Here is a 17828-nt window from a genome sequence, read left to right on the forward strand (position 1 = left end):
CTCCCGGCTCAGCGGGGAGTCTGCTTCTCCCTCTACCCTACCCCCTGCTCATGATCTCTCTCTCACGCTCTCAAATAAATAAATAAAATCTTAAAAAAAAGAAAAGGCTGACTGAAGCCCCACACTGATTGGGGTATGTCAGTGTGATACGGGAGCCAACTGAAAGAGCTCCCAGAGGCCAAAGTCGAAATAACTTGACAGCAAAACAAATGAAGTGATACTGGCTTATAACCCAAAGTATAAAATAAATGTCCATGAGTCTATACTGATATAAATAAATGGTTGAATAAACAATGGGGGAGGAGATACAAATCTCCTGTGCAGAAGAATTCCAAATAATTTATATACATACCACATCCTCAAACAGGTGGAACATAACTCCCTGCTCAAGCGTGGGCTGCCCGTAGTGACTTCCTTCCAGAGACGACGGTATGAAGGGGGTAGCGGGTAATTTTCCAGTGGAGAAACCTGACTAACACGACCTCAACCAGGTGATGAGGGTCAACGTGAGGCTGATGAGTCAGGCTGATAGTATGTATACTTGATACTGTGTGATGAAAATGGCATTTTACTTTTGTGGGTATTTTCCCCAACTATCTATAACCTCAGTCTTATCACGAGAAGAACATCAGGCAAGTTCCAATAAAGGGATATCCTGCAGACTTCCTGACCAGTACTCCTCAAAACTGTCAAGGTTATGGAAAACAAGGAAAGTCAAAAAACCATCACAGCCAAGAAGAGCCTAAGGAGACATGACGGCTCAATGTAACGGGGCATCCTGGATGGGGTCCTGGAACAGAAAAAGGACAGTAGGTAAAAACTAAAGCTATCTACATAAAGTACGGACGTTAGTTCATCAAAATGTATCAATATTGGTTTCCTAATTGTGACAAACAGACCATAGTCAGATAGGACGTTAATAATAGGAGAAGGTGGATATAGGGTTTATGGGAATCCTTTGTGCTATCTTCCCAACTTTCTTGTAAAGCCAAAGCTTTTCTAAACAATGAAGACGACCGGGCGCCTGGGTGGCTCAGTTGGTTAAGCGACTGCCTTCGGCTCAGGTCATGATCCTGGAGTCCCGGGATCGAGTCCCACCATCGGGCTCCCTGCTCAGCCAGGAGTCTGCTTCTCCCTCTGACCCTTCCCCCTCTCATGTGCATTCTCTCTCTCAAATAAAATCTTTAAGAAATAATAAATAAAATAAAAAATGAAGACGACTAAAAATGTTGTTTTTTTTTTTTAATTCAAATTCCTGGGCCTCCCCTCAGAATCTCAGGGAATGAGCCTCAGGGCTCTGCATTGTAAACAAGCATCTCACTGGTTTCGTGCACACTGAAGTCTGAACAATAGTCTCTTTGTCTCTGCTCAGAGACAGAGAGATCCCTTGCTTACTGTGGTTTGGATCCATGCCACCATGTTGCACAACTCCAGGGTCACCCTCGATATCATGTCCAATTTATAATGTTAGTGGCATACCATGGCACCTTGGAGTGGCCATCTTGTACCTGTCGCCTCTCTGCACCGTTATTTTGATTGGTCTACATGTGCGACTGTGAGCCACTGTTTAACAGCTGAGCTAAGCCAGCTGCTTTCCTGGGGCCTTCGTCAAAAGGCATGATCACACTGTTCTGATTCTTCATTTCTAATTACTACTTGAGGAACGAACTGTCTCCTAAGAGTTCTGGAACAAATAGACAGGCTCAATTTTGAGAACTGTTTCAGCCTCCTTGCCAATGTTCAGAGTATAATTACGGAAATTATAATGATAATAATTGCAGGAACTTACTATGGGCAGGACCTGTTCTAAGAGATTTTTCTTTTTAATGTGTTAAGTTATTTAATGCTCAGAAGCCCCCTAGAGGCAGGTGTTATTATTACCATCATTCCCTCTTCACAGATGAGGAAACGAGTTAAGGAGACTTGGCTGGGCGTCTAACAGTTAGTTGAGAACGAGCTGGGATTTGAAGCCAGGCTCCAGGCTCTGGGCACTTCACCATCGCACACGCCCTTCCAGCTCTCCCAAGAGTCTTATATGAAATATGGCAAGGTGCCATAAAAAACATAGAAGACATAATTACCTTTTTCTATTTTACATATATATTTGTGTTCACATTTCACAATGATAACATACAACGTCTGGTAACGGTACACAGATCATTTCTTTCAAATAGAATTGTTGCTAAAACCCAGTGTTTTCATATTTGGTATGATGGACTGTTAGCTGGAATTTATATAAACTACCAGGAATAAAAAGTTGTTCTGTTCTTAATGAGCATGGAATAATTTTTTAAATGATAACCTTTTATTTCAAGAATTCAGGTGGATTATTTTCCTTATCGATCCAACTCTATGGTTTATCAGTCAATTGTGTTAGAAGCTCTTTTCCTTTCCTTTAGGAAGTCTGGAATAAGAGATTAGACCTTGTCAGTTATCATCACAAATATGTCATGATTATTGGTATTTTATGCCTCTATCTTGTATGTAGAGTCTCATACACTACTTAAGCTCCATGGTGTAAGGATACATCGAAAACTGGAGAGAATTTAAAAAAAAATAAAGGGTTGAAAAGTTACAGAAATATTTAGTCTGGAGAAGAGAAGGCTAAACGTATTTGAAAAACTCACTTCTGAGATGAATAACAAATCAGGAAGATATTGAACAGATGTTCTAATCATCTGGTGGCTGGTGGAGCAGGTTTGATTGAGGATACTACAGAGAGCAACTGTGAAGGAATAAAATAGTTATCAGCACCAGAGAGATCAGGATTATAACCCACAATGGGCATGTTTTCATTGGAAGAACATAGGAGCACCAAGTCAGGGTCTCTTGAAGGACACTCAGCCAGACCGACATGGTCCTAGGGACTATCCAAGGTTAATGTCAAGATCCCACCACTTCTTTTTTTTTTTTTAAGATTTTATTTATTTATCTGACAAAGAGAGACACAGCGAGAGAGGGAACACAAGCAGGGGGAGTGGGAGAGGGAGAAGCAGGCTTCCTGCCGAGCAGGGAGCCCGATGCGGGGCTCGATCCCAGGACCTGAGATCATGACCTGAGCTGAAGGCAGACGCTTAACGACTGAGCCACCCAGGCACCCCAAGATCCCACCACTTCTATGAGTGTTCCTTCCTCCTCTGCGTCAGGCTCGCTCACACTGGGTCCATCTGAGTCCCAGTTGGTCTGGCACATTTGCACAGGGTAGAACCTCCTTGGCCTGCAGGTGAGGACAAACTACTATCTGCTGGGTCAGAAAACTCAGGTCGCTATTCTTTTGTATCTTTTTGGCCACCGGTGGGGCACTCATTGCTGAATAATCCCTTATAAATAAATATTCCAATCCCATAGTTACGTCCACAAGGTCGTAAATAATTGCCAAATCAGGGGCACCTGGGTGGCTCAGTTAAGCATTTGCCTTCGCCTCAGGTCATGATCCCAGGGTCCTGGGATCGAGTCCTACATCGGGCTCCCTGCTCAGTGGGGAGCCTGCTTCTCCCCCTCCCACTCCCCTGCTTGTGTGCTCTGTCAAATAAATAAATCTTTAAAAAAATAAGAAAAATTTAAAAAATGCCAAATCAGAAGGATCACCTCACTTTAACCTTTGAGCCAACCCCAGTTTCTATACATACATACTATCACTGAAATAACATAAAAGGGAATATTAAATCCCCTTGTTTATGCGGTTCTACCAGTAGACTTTCTGAGACTTTCCTAGGACATAATTTATCTTTTTTTTTTAGGTTTATTGATTTATTTTTAGTCATCTCTACACCCAGCATGGGGCTTGAACTCACGACTCCAAGATCAAGCATTGCATGCTCTTCCGACTGAGCCAGCCAGGTGCCCCAGAACATAATTTATCTTGCAATGGTTTTGGAAATCCTTTGTCCATACTTGCATGCACTACCCACTCATTGGGGCATGAGGTAGACGCTGGATATCTGGACAATCTGAAGCCCGTCCAATTGTCAGAATGGGGGGGAAGCAGCAAGTATGGCTTGATTGTCTTTCCCTCGTTCATCTCATTCAATTGAATATATATGTTGAAGCCCTACTGTGTGCCAATCACCATGCTAAGCCTTGGGGAAACAAAGATGAAAGACAGGCCCTGCTTGCAATTGCATGGAGGACACAGGCAATTAGACAATGACCTCCAAGTAGAGTGTACCTGCTTTTATAAAGGAATGCAATGCACAGGTTGTGAAAGGAGCCCAAGGGCGTAGAATTCAGCCGCCATCACAGAGCAGCAGACCGGAACTTCTCACATTCCTTACCTAACATCAGAATTGGCCCTAGTGACTGGACCACAGATTCATCTGCAGAGGGAGTACAAGGTGAGTCATGACTATGAAAGAGATTGGTACATGGGAAGGCGGGAGGTTGGAGCCAGGTGAGTGAGCGTGTCACAGTCTCTCCTTGATGCTGGACGGACCAAAACCCACAGCCTTAACGAAGCAATTTTACATTTGGTGGACATGATGGGTGGGAAGATTTTACCAGTGTGATTTTTGGTTCCCGATCCTATCAACTTGTACATGACATGGGAGATCAAAGAAATTGTCACCTTTGGGACAATGGGGTTGCTATTAAGAGCACATAAACCTAGTCCCTATGGTTGCTGGGCAGAAGTAAATCTTAACATAGCTTTTACCTAGGTAGAAATTAAGGAAGTGCAAAGGGAAACAGGTGAATAGCAGATGGAAGAGGAAATTTTAAAGTATGAATTAAAGAGAAAAGCCGAGTGTCGCCTTGGACTGCCATTAAAAAGTACACAAACTGGGGGGCTTAAAACAACAGAACTTTAGTGCCTCACAGTCCCAGAGGCTGTCAGTCCCAAATCCAGGGGTCAGCAGGGCCGTGCTCCCACGGAAACCTGAAGGGCAGGACTGTTCCTTGCCTCTTCCAGCTTCTGGTGTTTGCTGGCCATCCTTGGTGTTCCTTGGCTGGCGGTGGCAGCCGCTGCGATTTCTGCTTCTGTTGTCACAGGGTGATGTCCCTGGGTCTGTAAGAGTCTCTTCTTATAAGGAGAGCCAGTCATATGGGATTAGGTCCTACCCTACTCCATAATGACCTCATCATAACTAGTTACATCTGCAATGACCCTATTTGCAATGAAGGCCACATTCTCAGGCACTGGGGGTAGGACTTCAATATACTTTTTTTGGTTATACAATTCAGCTAATAACACTGAGAAAGATAAAAGAGAGCCCTGGGCTTCATTCTCCATAAAAAGTAGAAAAGCTAAAATCAGGGGCGCCTGGGTGGCTCAGTTGGTTGAGTGTCTGCCTTTGGCTCGGGTCATGATCCCAGGGTCCTGGGATGGAGCCACATGTCAGGCTCCCTGCTCAGCAGGGGAGTCTGCTTCTCCCTCTTTCTGCTCATGCTCTCTCTCTGTCCCTCCAAAATGAATAAATAAAATCTTAGAAAAAAGAAAAGCTAAAATCAATAAGCAAAATTAAGTGACAGAATAGTCGATCAGTTTTCAGGATTTTGTATTTCTAGCTTATTTTCTGAAATTTTGAAATATTTTCATGTGTTCTTTTTTCACTAGCTGCTGTGGTCATGACATTCTTCCCGTGTATGCATTTTTCGATTGCATTTCTATGGATTTACAACAATAAATGTTGCCAACAATGGAAATAAGAATAATGAAAAATTTCCGACACAGTATTTTTGTGATTATCTCACCTTGGAAAAAAGGAGAAATAAAAGATCAAATGGATGCATTTTGTTTTAGAACATTATGTTGAAAACATGAGTTTGAATCAGTTTGAATCAATCAGCATAAACTGGCCATGAAGATGCACAGGCAAGCAAGACGAAACATTTAAGCCGATAATGACCTTCACATCTTTGAGTAGGTCTTACAAGTGAGCAAGTGAGAGACAGGGGTGTTTCACTTTGTTGAAACAACCCTGGGGGAATTGGGTGGGTGTTGGCCTTGTTCTGATGGACGGGAGGCCTCTGGGCAGTTTGGGAAGACATAGCCTGGTCAGGGGATGGTATTATGATGTTTGGCCTATCTTTCCTGTTTTGATGATGTCCTGAAATCCAGCTGGCACTCTGGCAAGGATCTAGGGCAGCTACATCAAGAGAAGTCGCTTATGTAGTACCAATCAGTAGCCATATCCATTAAAAGAAGGAACACGTTGGCGCTACAAAAATGTCCTGTGCTGCGATCTGAGGTAACAGGATAAAGGGAATTGGCAATTTGGTCTCACTTCCTTTTCCCCACTTTTAGCAGATGCTGCTGGTGTCCCAACCATATCCTCTCTGCCCATCCTGGAGGTCACTAGAGCTTCAGTGGACCCCTCTCCTACAAGCTCCTATGTCTCTCTGTCTAAGGGCCCTCTCTGGATGCAGGAGTGTGCCCGGTCCACACACAAAGCCGGCTGAAAGTGCAGGGTGGTTTATAACCCCCAGGAGCAGCACTCATCTAATGAGGGAGGGCTGCTGGGCAAATAGCCCAGCTTTCTTGTCTGTTGGTGAGACATTTTTGAAGTGTGTTCTGCTCAGTCTCTGAAAGGGTCTTTAGTAGGATTTAATTCCCGACCCCCACAGCTGTGACCTGCTCATTATTGACTGCCTTCTTTCCTAGCTCCTCATTGTGCTTCCTGGGATCACCTCTCAAGTACCGAGGTGGGATTTGCACCTCAATTCTTATCTCAAGGTGGGCTTTGGGGGGAACAGAAGCTAATAGCATTATATCCATTATTCTCTTTCATGGTGAATATTCAATATTGGATGGGCCCGGAAACGAGGGGTGTGATATTAACAGCACTGCAGTGGGAGGCTAGGAATCCATTTTACTTTTATCCCTGCAGTGTGACCATCAGCAAGATCCTGTCCACTTTTGATTAAAACCACTCTCGGGAAAGAAAAACGGGCAAAAAGCAGAATAATCCTATTTGGTACAATTATAAATACTCTCACAAATGGTTAGAGTTATGGAATATGTATGGCCATATTAAGATGATAAAAGCTTCTTTGTCTCCTATTTATGTAATATACCTAAAAACAAGGTATAAGAAAATGTCTTTTATGTAATGTAATCTGATGTATAATTTTGAAGATTACTAAGACTGCGTTATCTTTATTCACATCAGGCTACTGAAAGCCCAATTCCATTTTGTCATATGTATGCATGGCATAAACGGCATATATCTAGCATAATGGCTCGCGATCCTAAGTGACCCAACCCTTACTTTTATAACAAATATTCTCCAATTCTGCCTTTAATATCCTTAATGAAACTCAAGAAAAATATGCTATATATCATTTTAATACTCAATATAACATCCTAATGATGCAAAGAAACAAGGGGAAAATTTGCAATGAAATAATACATACTTTTATTAGGTTTTCATTTTTATTTTGACCTGTTTGTGTTTGGGTGTGACTTCCCTGGAGGCACAATACTTGCATCCATCCATAAATATCTTAGTTTGTACGGTATATAGAAGTAAGGAGGTCAGAAGTGATGCCATGCAGGATGCACAGAAAAATGAGAGGGCAGAAGGATGATGCAGAGCGGAATAAAAACCAGTGCAGGACAAGTAAGTGCCTGTCTGGTGCGAACAGATGGGACATGGTTGTATGGACATAAGAGAAGGAGTAACCTTAACTTAGCTCCGAGAAAGAGCAGATGGTCTGGGTGGAGAAGATGAGGAAGTGTGATTGTCTCACAAATGTGACAGCCTCTATATGAATGATTTAAAAATACTTCCTTATGGGTAGTGGTGAAGCAACAGAAAACTGATCTCCTATTCCGAAATCCCACCACACATTAGGGCATGCGCTCCGTCTCTAGAACTTAGATCCAGGAGACCCCATCCTTTGATATGTGATGGAAAACAGAAATGAATCAGAAAAAGAAAAAGCTCTAGAGAAATAAGGTAATGGACTAGCGTGGGTACTGGAGGAAGACCAGAAGAAAAAGGTAAACCAACCCTATCACTTCCCAACACCCCCCCCCACACACACACACCTCCGCACCATAATCTCCATACACAATTAGGATTGTGAAACCGGTGAGCAGAACGGTATCAGCCCTATGCCCCAAGTCTTAACCCTCGTGGAGGCTTACTTCCTAACTGCAGGTTTTTTTGGGTTTTTTTTGAGATTTTAATTATTTACTTTAGAGAGAGAGCATGAGCAGGGAGAGGATCAAAGGACAGAGGGAGAAGCAGGCTCCCCACTGAGCAAGGAGCCCAACGCAGGGCTCCATCCCAGGACCCTGGGATCATGACCTGATGCCTCACTTAACAGACTGAGCCCTCCAGGCGCCCCCTACCCCTCATTGCAGCTCTTAGCCTGCAGTCTTGCCCTGCCACCACAGCCTCTGCTCACTCACAGGGTGGGCTGCAAGTGCTGGGAAATTGCACTGCTCGCGGGTAGCCCTCTGGGACTGCCTCCCGAGGGAGGCTACCCTTCCTTTCCCTGTGTGACTTCCTATTCTCCCACTGGTCTTTCCTAGGGCAGCTGCAAGACAACTTGAAACTTTGTCTCAAAGTCTGCCTTTGGTGAGACCCAAGCTAAAACAGATGGTGATCATCTGAAATATTTTTTTTTAATTAATTGATGAGGTTCTAATTCTATTAAAAGAAATCTCAAATGTTCTGTTACATTTTGTTGCTTCTGCCGGAATTGCTCCTCTGCACCTAAATGTGCAGTTGGGAATACTCTAAAAAATAATGTTGAAGACTGACGTCCCCCCAAATCACATTTCAGGTCAATTAACATTTCCTGCAAATTATCTAATGTGTTGCATCATTTTCAAGTGGACTAATCACCTAATTTGATATTATAAATCCAAACTGATCTCTAGATCTAACCATTATGTTTTTTTTTTTAAAGATTTTATTTATTTATTTGACAGAGAGAAACACAGCGAGGGAGGGAACACAAGCAGGGTGAGCAGGAGAGGGAGAAGCAGGCTTCCCGCGGAGCAGGGAGCCCGATGCGGGGCTCGATCCCAGTACCCTGGGATCATGACCTGAGCCGAAAGCAGACGCTTAATGACTGAGCCACCCAGGCGCCCCCATTATATGTTTTTAAGTAGCATGAAAATTAGCAATACAATCCCACACCAGTATTTTAGACCTACGTGGTCTTATCTGCTACAGATATGGGAACTGTGAAAATTCTGGGCAAGAAAGCATCTCTTAAAATGACATAAGTTTGCTGAAAAATTTCGTGATAATTCCTTCCTCTTTAGTAATCTTAATCTTATTTACTTGCAGTTTAAAGACTTCATTTAACATTTCTGGCACGTATGATATATATGTCAAATCACTTTGTAATATTTTCATATTAGTAATTTAATTTTTCATTGATTGAAACAAAAGTTGCATGTTAGTATCAAAGAATAAAGTATTTTAAAACAATTTTCTTTGGAATACTATCTTATTTCATATATAGCATAAGGCAGTCAAAACTCCTTTTCAGTCACTGTAAAGATTACAAAGTAATCTTATATTTAAGGCATTATTTGAATTCCATCAATAGCACTGATAGGATTCATTGATTTGTGGGTCTTTCACAAGATTTTTGGTGACTGAGGTCGTCAATGAAAAATTCAATGACTCACTAACAAGGCTGTTGCTACTTTCCAGTTGTTTATCAACCCAGATTACTCACTGACCATCTGTTGCAAAAGGACAAAACTTCCTGTGAAATAATTTTTAAGAATTTCACATTTTCACAACGCCAAGTATCCAGTCTATACGTATGGAAGTACATTCCTGCTCAATGTTTTTACTCCCACGAATCCTGGGATTTGTGGTCAGCAAAGTTTCATTATTATGTAGGTTACTTGCATTCATTTCCAACAGATATTCTTCTGTTTGTAGATCACTTCATGGCCTATTTTTCAGCTCTTTCGATTTCTCGTAGATCCTTCTACATACAGTATTATTGCTCAACAGAATAGAAGAAATCTTTAAAATTTCTTACTCATAATTAGTAACCCTTTATATGACTGGTAAAATTAATTTTCTTCCCATATTGTTTGGATTACCACAGATTGTTATAATTTATGCCATTCTATAAGAAATGGTACCTATACCTTTCAGATTAGGTTTTAAAAGAAACATTTCAGGGACAGTCTTATGAATTTCAGACTCTCCTTAAATCTCTGAAGTTTCTACCTTTGCCAACTGTGTCTTTACATAATTTTTGCTTAATCTTGGTGGATTCATCTAAATGAATTAGAAAAAAACTATGTTGTGCAAATGGACCCTTTCAAATATTCAATGGAGTATTCTCAACACCTTTTCTTAATATTTCGCATTATATATAGTATTTTTATAATAAGGGCTAGGTTTGTACATCTTTTTGAAAGATACAGAATCACTAAGAGTGCATCAGCCACCCGTGTAAATTGGTACTGGCGACTTCAGTGCAACGAGCAGAGTTGCTGCAGGTGGTGTAGTGTTTTGAATTGGTGAACAACTCTTGATTAAGTTCCAAGTAACAACTGAAACAGTAACTAGTTGCGTTCCTGCAAAATTCAGCATGAATTAAAACTCTACCAAGCACCTGTTTACATGTGAAATGGAACTGGTTCTAGATTCAGATAAATACAAATAGACTTTTACTTACATAAGAAGCATGAGGTTGGAGAGTAAAACATTCAGGTTAGGAAAGAGAACGATTCTTTTTTTTTTTTTTTTTTTTTGGTAAAAGGATTGTGTCTGGCATTTATTGGACCCCATGCAGGATCCTCCAATTCATTGTGACAACCCAAAATACACTTAACGGATTTCCAAAATGCTCCCTGCTCAGTAGATATCTGTTGTGAATACTGTTGAATCAGTAAAAAGACGTAACTAATTCTTTAAAAAGCCTCCAGACCTATTTTCTCATAAATATTAGTTTCATAGATATTATATGCTGAAAATGCTTTTGATGCAGTATAAAGGCTACTTCATCCAAGGATTGACCATCAACCCTAGTCATTAGCTACTGATTCCTCCCCCTGGGGATTTGGAAAGGCGGTCCCCAGCCAGAATATGGAAATAGGATGTGGTTTACAAGCTTAAGGCAGAGTAGTTGTCCTATGATCAGAACTTGGTACTTTGGAAGTCTGTGGTTCTTAATTTGGTTGTTGTTGGCCCCTTCTACCTTTAGTAAGCTTTAGGAAAAATTCTTTCTAGCTCAGCTCTAGGAAGAAAGGAACACTGTGCTAAAGGTAAGCTGAAATCTACAGGAAAGGTACATGTCAGGGATGTTTCATCAGCAACCTTCCCCTAGGACTCCCCTGGAGATTTGCTTTCTAATGCTAAACCCTTAGAGATGCTGTGTTTTATTTTATGAAAGGAAGACAATGCCTTCACACCAAGAGCCGCAAAATGGGTAGGATACAACACTTGGTAAGATACATTCCCTGCCTGCTAGGGGCTTACTCTTTCAAACTTACCACTCTTACCACGATGTAGAAAGCAGATTCAGCAAGACATGGCAAGGCAAATGATGATGCCTAGTAATTGACAGAATTAGTTCTCCATAATACAATCTAGAGAAGAGAAGGTGGAAATACAGGCAAGGACTTTAGAAATGATATACACTGAGCATCCAGCTGTATTAGTGCCACTGGAATAATAAATTTGATATGGTGGTGATAAAAAGAAGAAATGATATACACTGAGCAATCTGGGACTGTGTGATAATCACTGGCTAAATCACACCAGTGTAGGAGTTCTCAACCTCACATTATTGACATTTTGGGCAGGAGAATTTTTTTTTTTTTTTTTTTTTTTAAGTAGGCTCCACGCGTGGAGCCCAATGCAGGGCTGGAACTCATAATCCTGATATGAAAACCTGAGCTGAGATCAAGAGTCAGATGCTTAACCCACTGAGCCATCCAGGCGCACAGGAGAATTCTTCATTGTGGGAGGCGGCCCTGTGTATTGTAGGATGTTTAGCAGCATCCCATCTGCCCATTAGATGCCAGCAGCAGACCCCTCTCACAATTCTAACACCAAAAATGTCTCTAAATATTGGCAGGTGTCCTCTGGAGGCCAAAAACTGCCCCCTGTTGAGAATCGCTGCACTATTGCTTCTCAGACTTTTGCATACAAATCACCTGAGGGCAGCTTTAATAGGTCTGGGGGTAGGGCCTGGCACTCTCCAGTCCAAACAAGATCCCAGGTGAAACTGATGCTGCCCATCCAAGCACAATACTCGCTTCCTAGAAGACAAACCTAGAGCTTTCTACCGTTAATATGTCCTGGTTCTGAGTGCAGAGTAGATGCACACTCAAGGTATGGATCACTGAAAACACTCTCATGCAAGGTCTGCACACTGTATTAAGTTACTGTGCATTTAGTTAACAACGTTGCAGAATTGAACATAAATAAGTGAAGGGTTTTTTGTCTGTTTTTCCAAACTTCAGAATGCTTTATCTCCCATCTCAGCAGTTCTCAAACCTTTTATCTTGGGATTTCTTCAGAACTCTCAAAGACAATCGAGAACTACAAGAGCTTTTGCTAACATGGGTTGTATTTATTAAATATATTAGAAATTAAATAAGAGACAGAAAAATTTAAAAACTGTTCAGAATTCGTTTAAAAATAACAGTAACATACCCATTGCACATTAATATATTTTTGTGAAAAACTGCTGCACATTCCCAAGCAAAAAATTATGGGGAAAAATAGCGTTATTGCACATATTTGCAAATGTCTAAGATCTGGCTTTACAGAAGACAGCTGGATCCTCATATCTGCTTCTGCTTTCAGTTTGTTGAGATATGTTGTTTCATTTGAAATATATGAAGAAAATCTGGCCTCACACAGCTTTGTAGTTGGAAAAGGAAGCAATTTATTTCAGATAACATGGGACATTTTTGTCACTACAGCATAACTTAACAAGCGATAGTTTATTAAAAGATTAGTTGCAATGAGAAATCTGAAACCCTATCAATGAGTTTTTTGTCCTGTTACACTAAAATGTATTGGTTTATCTTGCAGTTTGAATTGATCTTACCCATGCATGATTTTTGTAACATGATGCATTGATCAACCGGCAACTCCACTGTATACTCCTGAGTAAGAGTAAAAAAAAAAAAAAAAGTCTTAATTATGAAAATAGTTGTGGCCTGTCTGGATTCCCTAAATTGGGGTGGGGTGGCCACACCTACTTTGAGAACCAGTGACCTATGTTGGCTACGGGTTTTGTTGCCTACCAACAGCTTCTGCAAAACAAAGAAAAGCCTAAGGAAAGTAAGTCACGTATGCTTTCGCCTTCTAGCAATAATCAGTGATAAAATTTTGGGTCACTGGCACCTCTTCTTAAAGGCAGGAACTGTGTTTTATTGTTCCACAAATTCCAGATTTAGCTCAGCTTTTACAAGCTGGCCCTTACAAGCACTCAAACAGTATTTTAAGTATGCCATCCCGTTGTGCAGCCTGTCCTTTTCATTTAGGCTTGTAGTTGGTCAATTTCCCTATAATACGTATCCTTTAATAACTACATAATATAAAATTAAAGTTTTCAGGCTCAGGCTCATTCAAAAAAAACATTGGGGCGCCTGGGTGGCTCAGTCGTTAAGCGTCTGCCTTCGGCTTAGGTCATGATCCCAGGGTCCTGGGATCGAGCCCCACATCGGGCTCCCTGCTCCGCGGAAAGCCTGCTTCTCCCTCTCCCACTCCCCCTGCTTGTGTTCCCTCTCTCGCTGTGTCCCTCTCTGTAAAATAAATAAATAAAATCTTAAAAAAAACAACAACATGACTTTGCCTTAGTAAAGATTCATTTCATTTTGCAAGAGGAAAAAAAAATGAAATGGCTAGGTCTGGAAGGCCGCTGAGGCAGAAGTTTGGAGAGCAAGGTCGCTCGGCCTCAGTAGACTCGCCACGCCTGGGATCTGACCACCTGCCAGCGCGGTGTGGAAGGGTGGGATCCCGTGACCACGGCACACGGCGCTCGAGGGGATGCCGCGCGGGATCGACGTAGGAGAGGGGGCGCAGCGGGACAGCGCAGCTCTCCGCGACTGAGCGGCCTCTCGCACTTGCGGGACACCGGAACTCCAGAGAGTTACTGTCAACATCCTTGGCGGAGAGAGCCTCCGGGGCTGGGGGCTGGTGGGGGTGGGGGGGCTGCCCAGAAAGACTGAGCATGCGTGGACCGCGCCGGACGTCCAGTCCGGGGAGAGGTTAGAGGTCGCAAGGAATACCTTCGCCACGCCGGCCCTCCCGAGGAATCCGCTGCCACGCGGCTCCTCAAGTGCTGCTTCCAGGAGTTACACTCCCGCTCCTCCCAGGAACTCCCATTGCTTTTCTAAACGGGACCCGCGGCAGTCGGGAAAACCCGGACAAACGGATCCCTCCGACTGCGGACGGACTTCCCTTCCCAGGCAGGAAGGGAGGGGGCGGGCAGAGCGGCGTGTCCCACGGTCCGCGCATGCGCCGCTCGCAGGCGGCCCCTGGAGTGGACTCCAGTTGCCGGATTCGCTGCCACGCCGGGAGTGCGCCTGCGCGGTCGCCAGGTCCCTCCACCTCCACTTCCCCTCCCCCTGTCGCCCCGCGGGGGCTCCGGGTCCGGCGGGACCATGTTCACCAGCACCGGCTCCAGTGGGCTTTGTGAGTACCGGCTGCCGCCATCCTGGCTGTTCCCTACGCGCCACCCTGGGCACCTCCTTGAGAAGCCTGGGGGCAGCGGGGACCCTCGGGGTTGCAGGAGGTTTGGGGGCCGACCCTCCATCTCCGCGCCCGAACCTTAGGGGTTCCTTCCCGTGAGGGGCAGCAGGCACTGCCCCCACCTCAGCCTGAAGGGTCCAGTGGGGACTGAGTCTCGCCGTCAGACCCGGCCCCCACCTATGAACCCCAGGTGCGATGCTCAGGTGTTCCAGGGGCTGCTGCAGGTGGGCTGGACAGTTAGGGTCGGGCTGGGTGTCCTGGTGTTCTCCGGACTCGACCCCTTGTGCTGAGCGGCGCGTGTGCCAGGCCGAAGGAAGAGGCTGTCCTGGTGGAGCAGATGCTGGAAGCCTGCCCCCTTCCCAGTCACCTTGCTCCATTTAGGCTACAGAGGGACCGAACTGGCTCTCCCCCAGATGCAAATTTCCAACCGCTGTCTCAGGAGCTGACCGCTCAGGTTTACTTAGATTTCTTTCTTCCTCGGTCTCTCTTAAGAGTTTTTAGACAAATAAAAACTGATTAAAGTACGTTAAAGTGGAAGGAAGTTAAGTCATTTGGCAGCAAAGTGCGGACATTGCTGCTGGATGTTGCTGTGATCTTTCACTTGAACATCAGTGGTAGTCAGCAGAGGGCAAAGAAGTATATATGGCCTTTTAAACCATTTTATTTTTTTCCCTGAAATTGTTTAGTTGACTATTGGTAAGGTGGCTTGTGTGTTAAGTAAACAGCACTGAGATGAGATACTGGTACAGCAACATGAGCTGTTTGAACAAGTGTAATTTGCAATTGCTTGTCTCTGTTAGGACTTCATATCTCGCTTCATGACTGGGTATGGAAGCAGTTGACATTTCCAAATACTAGAGATCTGTTGTTACTGTTAGAAATCTTTTCTGAGAATACAGGTCTTAGGCTGAAAATATCAGCGCCACAGGCATCATTTTAAATCTTCCTCACTCTCAGGTTTTGGAGTGGGTTGAATATTTATGATTTCCCTTGTTTCATAATTAATTCGACTTATGGTACTCGTCGGCCTCAGAGTAGGTTACAACTACTGGCTAGTTAATCTTCCCCAAACTACCCTTTGGTTAAAGGACTGTTAACACTGCTGGTCAAGAAAGTGGTGTGATTTTTCTTGGGATCACACAGTGAGCCCTCCACTGGTGGATATAAAATTAATGGTAGAATCTTCAATTTTAGTTATTTCAACCTTCTGAGCTATCCTTACTTGCTGACCAAAATACATGAAAAAATAAAAAAGGTTACTATTACTGGGTTACTGTTTACTGTAGTAGTCATTGTGTTGGCAAAGTTTATTCAGCTTTGATACATGGGGACACTGGGGAAGGTCATACTTGATTACCTAAGGCACAGGGTTGATGAGTACCGAATCCTAGGAACGAAACTCCTGCCCAGGGAGAGGTGTAGGCCAAGGCTTCTCCTCAGCTGTCTTGCCCTGTTTCTAAAATAAATGTATCCTCAGGGTAAGACTTGATGGGATGGCCATTCTTCAGAAGGCCATGTTTTATGTGCTCATTTAACAAACACTTTGAGCATCTATTGTGGGCTAGAAACTGTGCTAGTTGCTGGGATGACAATGTTGAACAAGTCTCAGTCCCTTGTGTTCGCAGTTCTTTAGTGGACGTCGGACGGTTTTCCCAGGACTGGTCTTTGGCAAGACTGGGTGTGAGCAGTCATCTACTTTAAAATTTTTCCTTGCAAGGCTATCCACTGAGAGGGAAGTGATTTTGTTTAGCAAGTTGTGTGGCTTTTTGGTAAGTCAAAGTTCTGATCTTGAGTAAATATCCTGAGGAAGAATAACCTGCCTACCCATGACCCCATGGATGATGAGCTAATACGCTTTTCAAGGGAAAAAGTCCCTGCCATTTCCTACCACCTGCAAATGTCCCTCGTTATGTGACTTGTAGATAATGGTGTTTTAGTGTTACATTTGCCTTCCTCTCAGTTATTTATTCAACAGGTACCCATTTATTCTATGGGGTACCCATGTGAGCCACACACTGTTTGTGTGTAGAGGATGAAGAGGTAAACTGCGTAAAGGCGACCAGCATCCAGTGAGTTAACAAACAATGTGATTTCCCATAGTGATAAGTGTCACAAAGACAATATGAGTATAATGGCATGGAGATTGAGGTTATGGTGGATGCCTGCTTCAGCAAGTGTGGTCAGGGAAGATATATGGAAACGTGACATTTGAGCCGAGACCCAAATGGTGTGAAGGAGCCAGCCACGTCAGAATTCGTTGAAAAATGTGCATTTTGCAGAAAGGGAACAGCAAGCACAAAGACTGAAACAGGCACAGCAGGGCATTTTCAAGGTACTAAAGAAAGCTGGGGCTGCCAGGGCGTTAAATCAAGGGCAGGGCATTTGTGACTATGTCTTTGAAACTGTATTGCTGTCTATCTAGTCATGTAATTATGACTTGATAGAAGTGCATAGGAAACATGTTCAAGACTTATTTTAGATTGCTTATAGACCAGTGCATCACTTAATTATGTGTTAATTAATAGATGTATCACTTATTATACTTACTAATAAGTTTTCCCATTACTTAGTCACTTCACAGTATATTCACTGTGCAACAATAGACTTAACCAACGTTAATTGCGTGTCAGATGTATTCCAGGCTTAGTTCCCACCCTCAAGGAGTTCATTTTCTAGTGGGGAAGTATTTTAAAAAAGAAATGAAACAACTTGTCTGCTTGGTGCTGTGGGTTTATTGACGGGGGTGGGCTGGTGCAGGGAGAGGCACGGTTGTTACTGTAGGTGATATTTGAGCTGATTTTTGAGGGATAAGTAAGAGTTTGTCAGGCATGCAAGTGGGGAGAGGGCCTCAAAGAGGGACAGAGCCTGGGCAGGCCTGGCAAAGAGGCAGGAGGTAGTGAATTAGAGGATTGTTGGTTATGGCTGGACTGAGCAGTTTAAGCGGTGTGTGCTGAAATCATCCGCCTGAAGAGGGAGAAGAGGAGCTAGGGAAGAAGGTGGATGAATGGTTCCCTCCTCTTCAGGAGCACAGACAGGAATGAATGATAGACCAAAGTCCGGAGAAGTGGAAGGAGGTGATGATCTAGAGCACTACTTGGGAATGCTTCACGTTGCTGGGGGAAGGAAGATGGGAGGTTATTGTTGGTGATGGGAGCAGTGTTTTCCAAATGCTGCCTGAGTCCTGGCTGCACA

The 17828-nt window shown here is 43.4% G+C and overlaps 1 protein-coding gene and 1 long non-coding RNA gene across 3 annotated transcripts in view; one reads left to right on the forward strand and one right to left on the reverse strand.

Moving 5' to 3' along the window:
- Window positions 1–14355, reverse strand: part of LOC114215819 (uncharacterized) — a 44856-nt gene extending 30501 nt beyond the window's left edge. The window contains exons 1-5 of the long non-coding RNA XR_003610637.2: window positions 14174–14355; window positions 12988–13045; window positions 11420–11515; window positions 2628–2725; window positions 353–790 (exon numbers count right to left, since the gene is read on the reverse strand). This is a non-coding gene — a long non-coding RNA (uncharacterized LOC114215819). The remainder of the gene's footprint in view (window positions 1–352; window positions 791–2627; window positions 2726–11419; window positions 11516–12987; window positions 13046–14173) is intronic.
- A 71-nt stretch (window positions 14356–14426) lies between these two features.
- UBAC2 (UBA domain containing 2) overlaps window positions 14427–17828 on the forward strand; it is a 170191-nt gene continuing 166789 nt past the window's right edge. The window contains exon 1 of one of the 2 annotated variants that reach the window (XM_028112056.2): window positions 14427–14579. In XM_028112056.2, the coding sequence (XP_027967857.1) occupies window positions 14549–14579 (31 nt within the window). In that variant the 5' untranslated portion in view covers window positions 14427–14548. The remainder of the gene's footprint in view (window positions 14580–17828) is intronic. The other variant, XM_028112057.2, reaches the window with a different exon arrangement.

The sequence above is a fragment of the Eumetopias jubatus genome, unplaced genomic scaffold (assembly GCF_037043125.1).
Source record: "Eumetopias jubatus isolate StellerSeaLion01/CBP00866 unplaced genomic scaffold, mEumJub1_p1.0 scaffold_3, whole genome shotgun sequence".
NCBI classification, from domain to species: domain Eukaryota; kingdom Metazoa; phylum Chordata; class Mammalia; order Carnivora; family Otariidae; genus Eumetopias; species Eumetopias jubatus.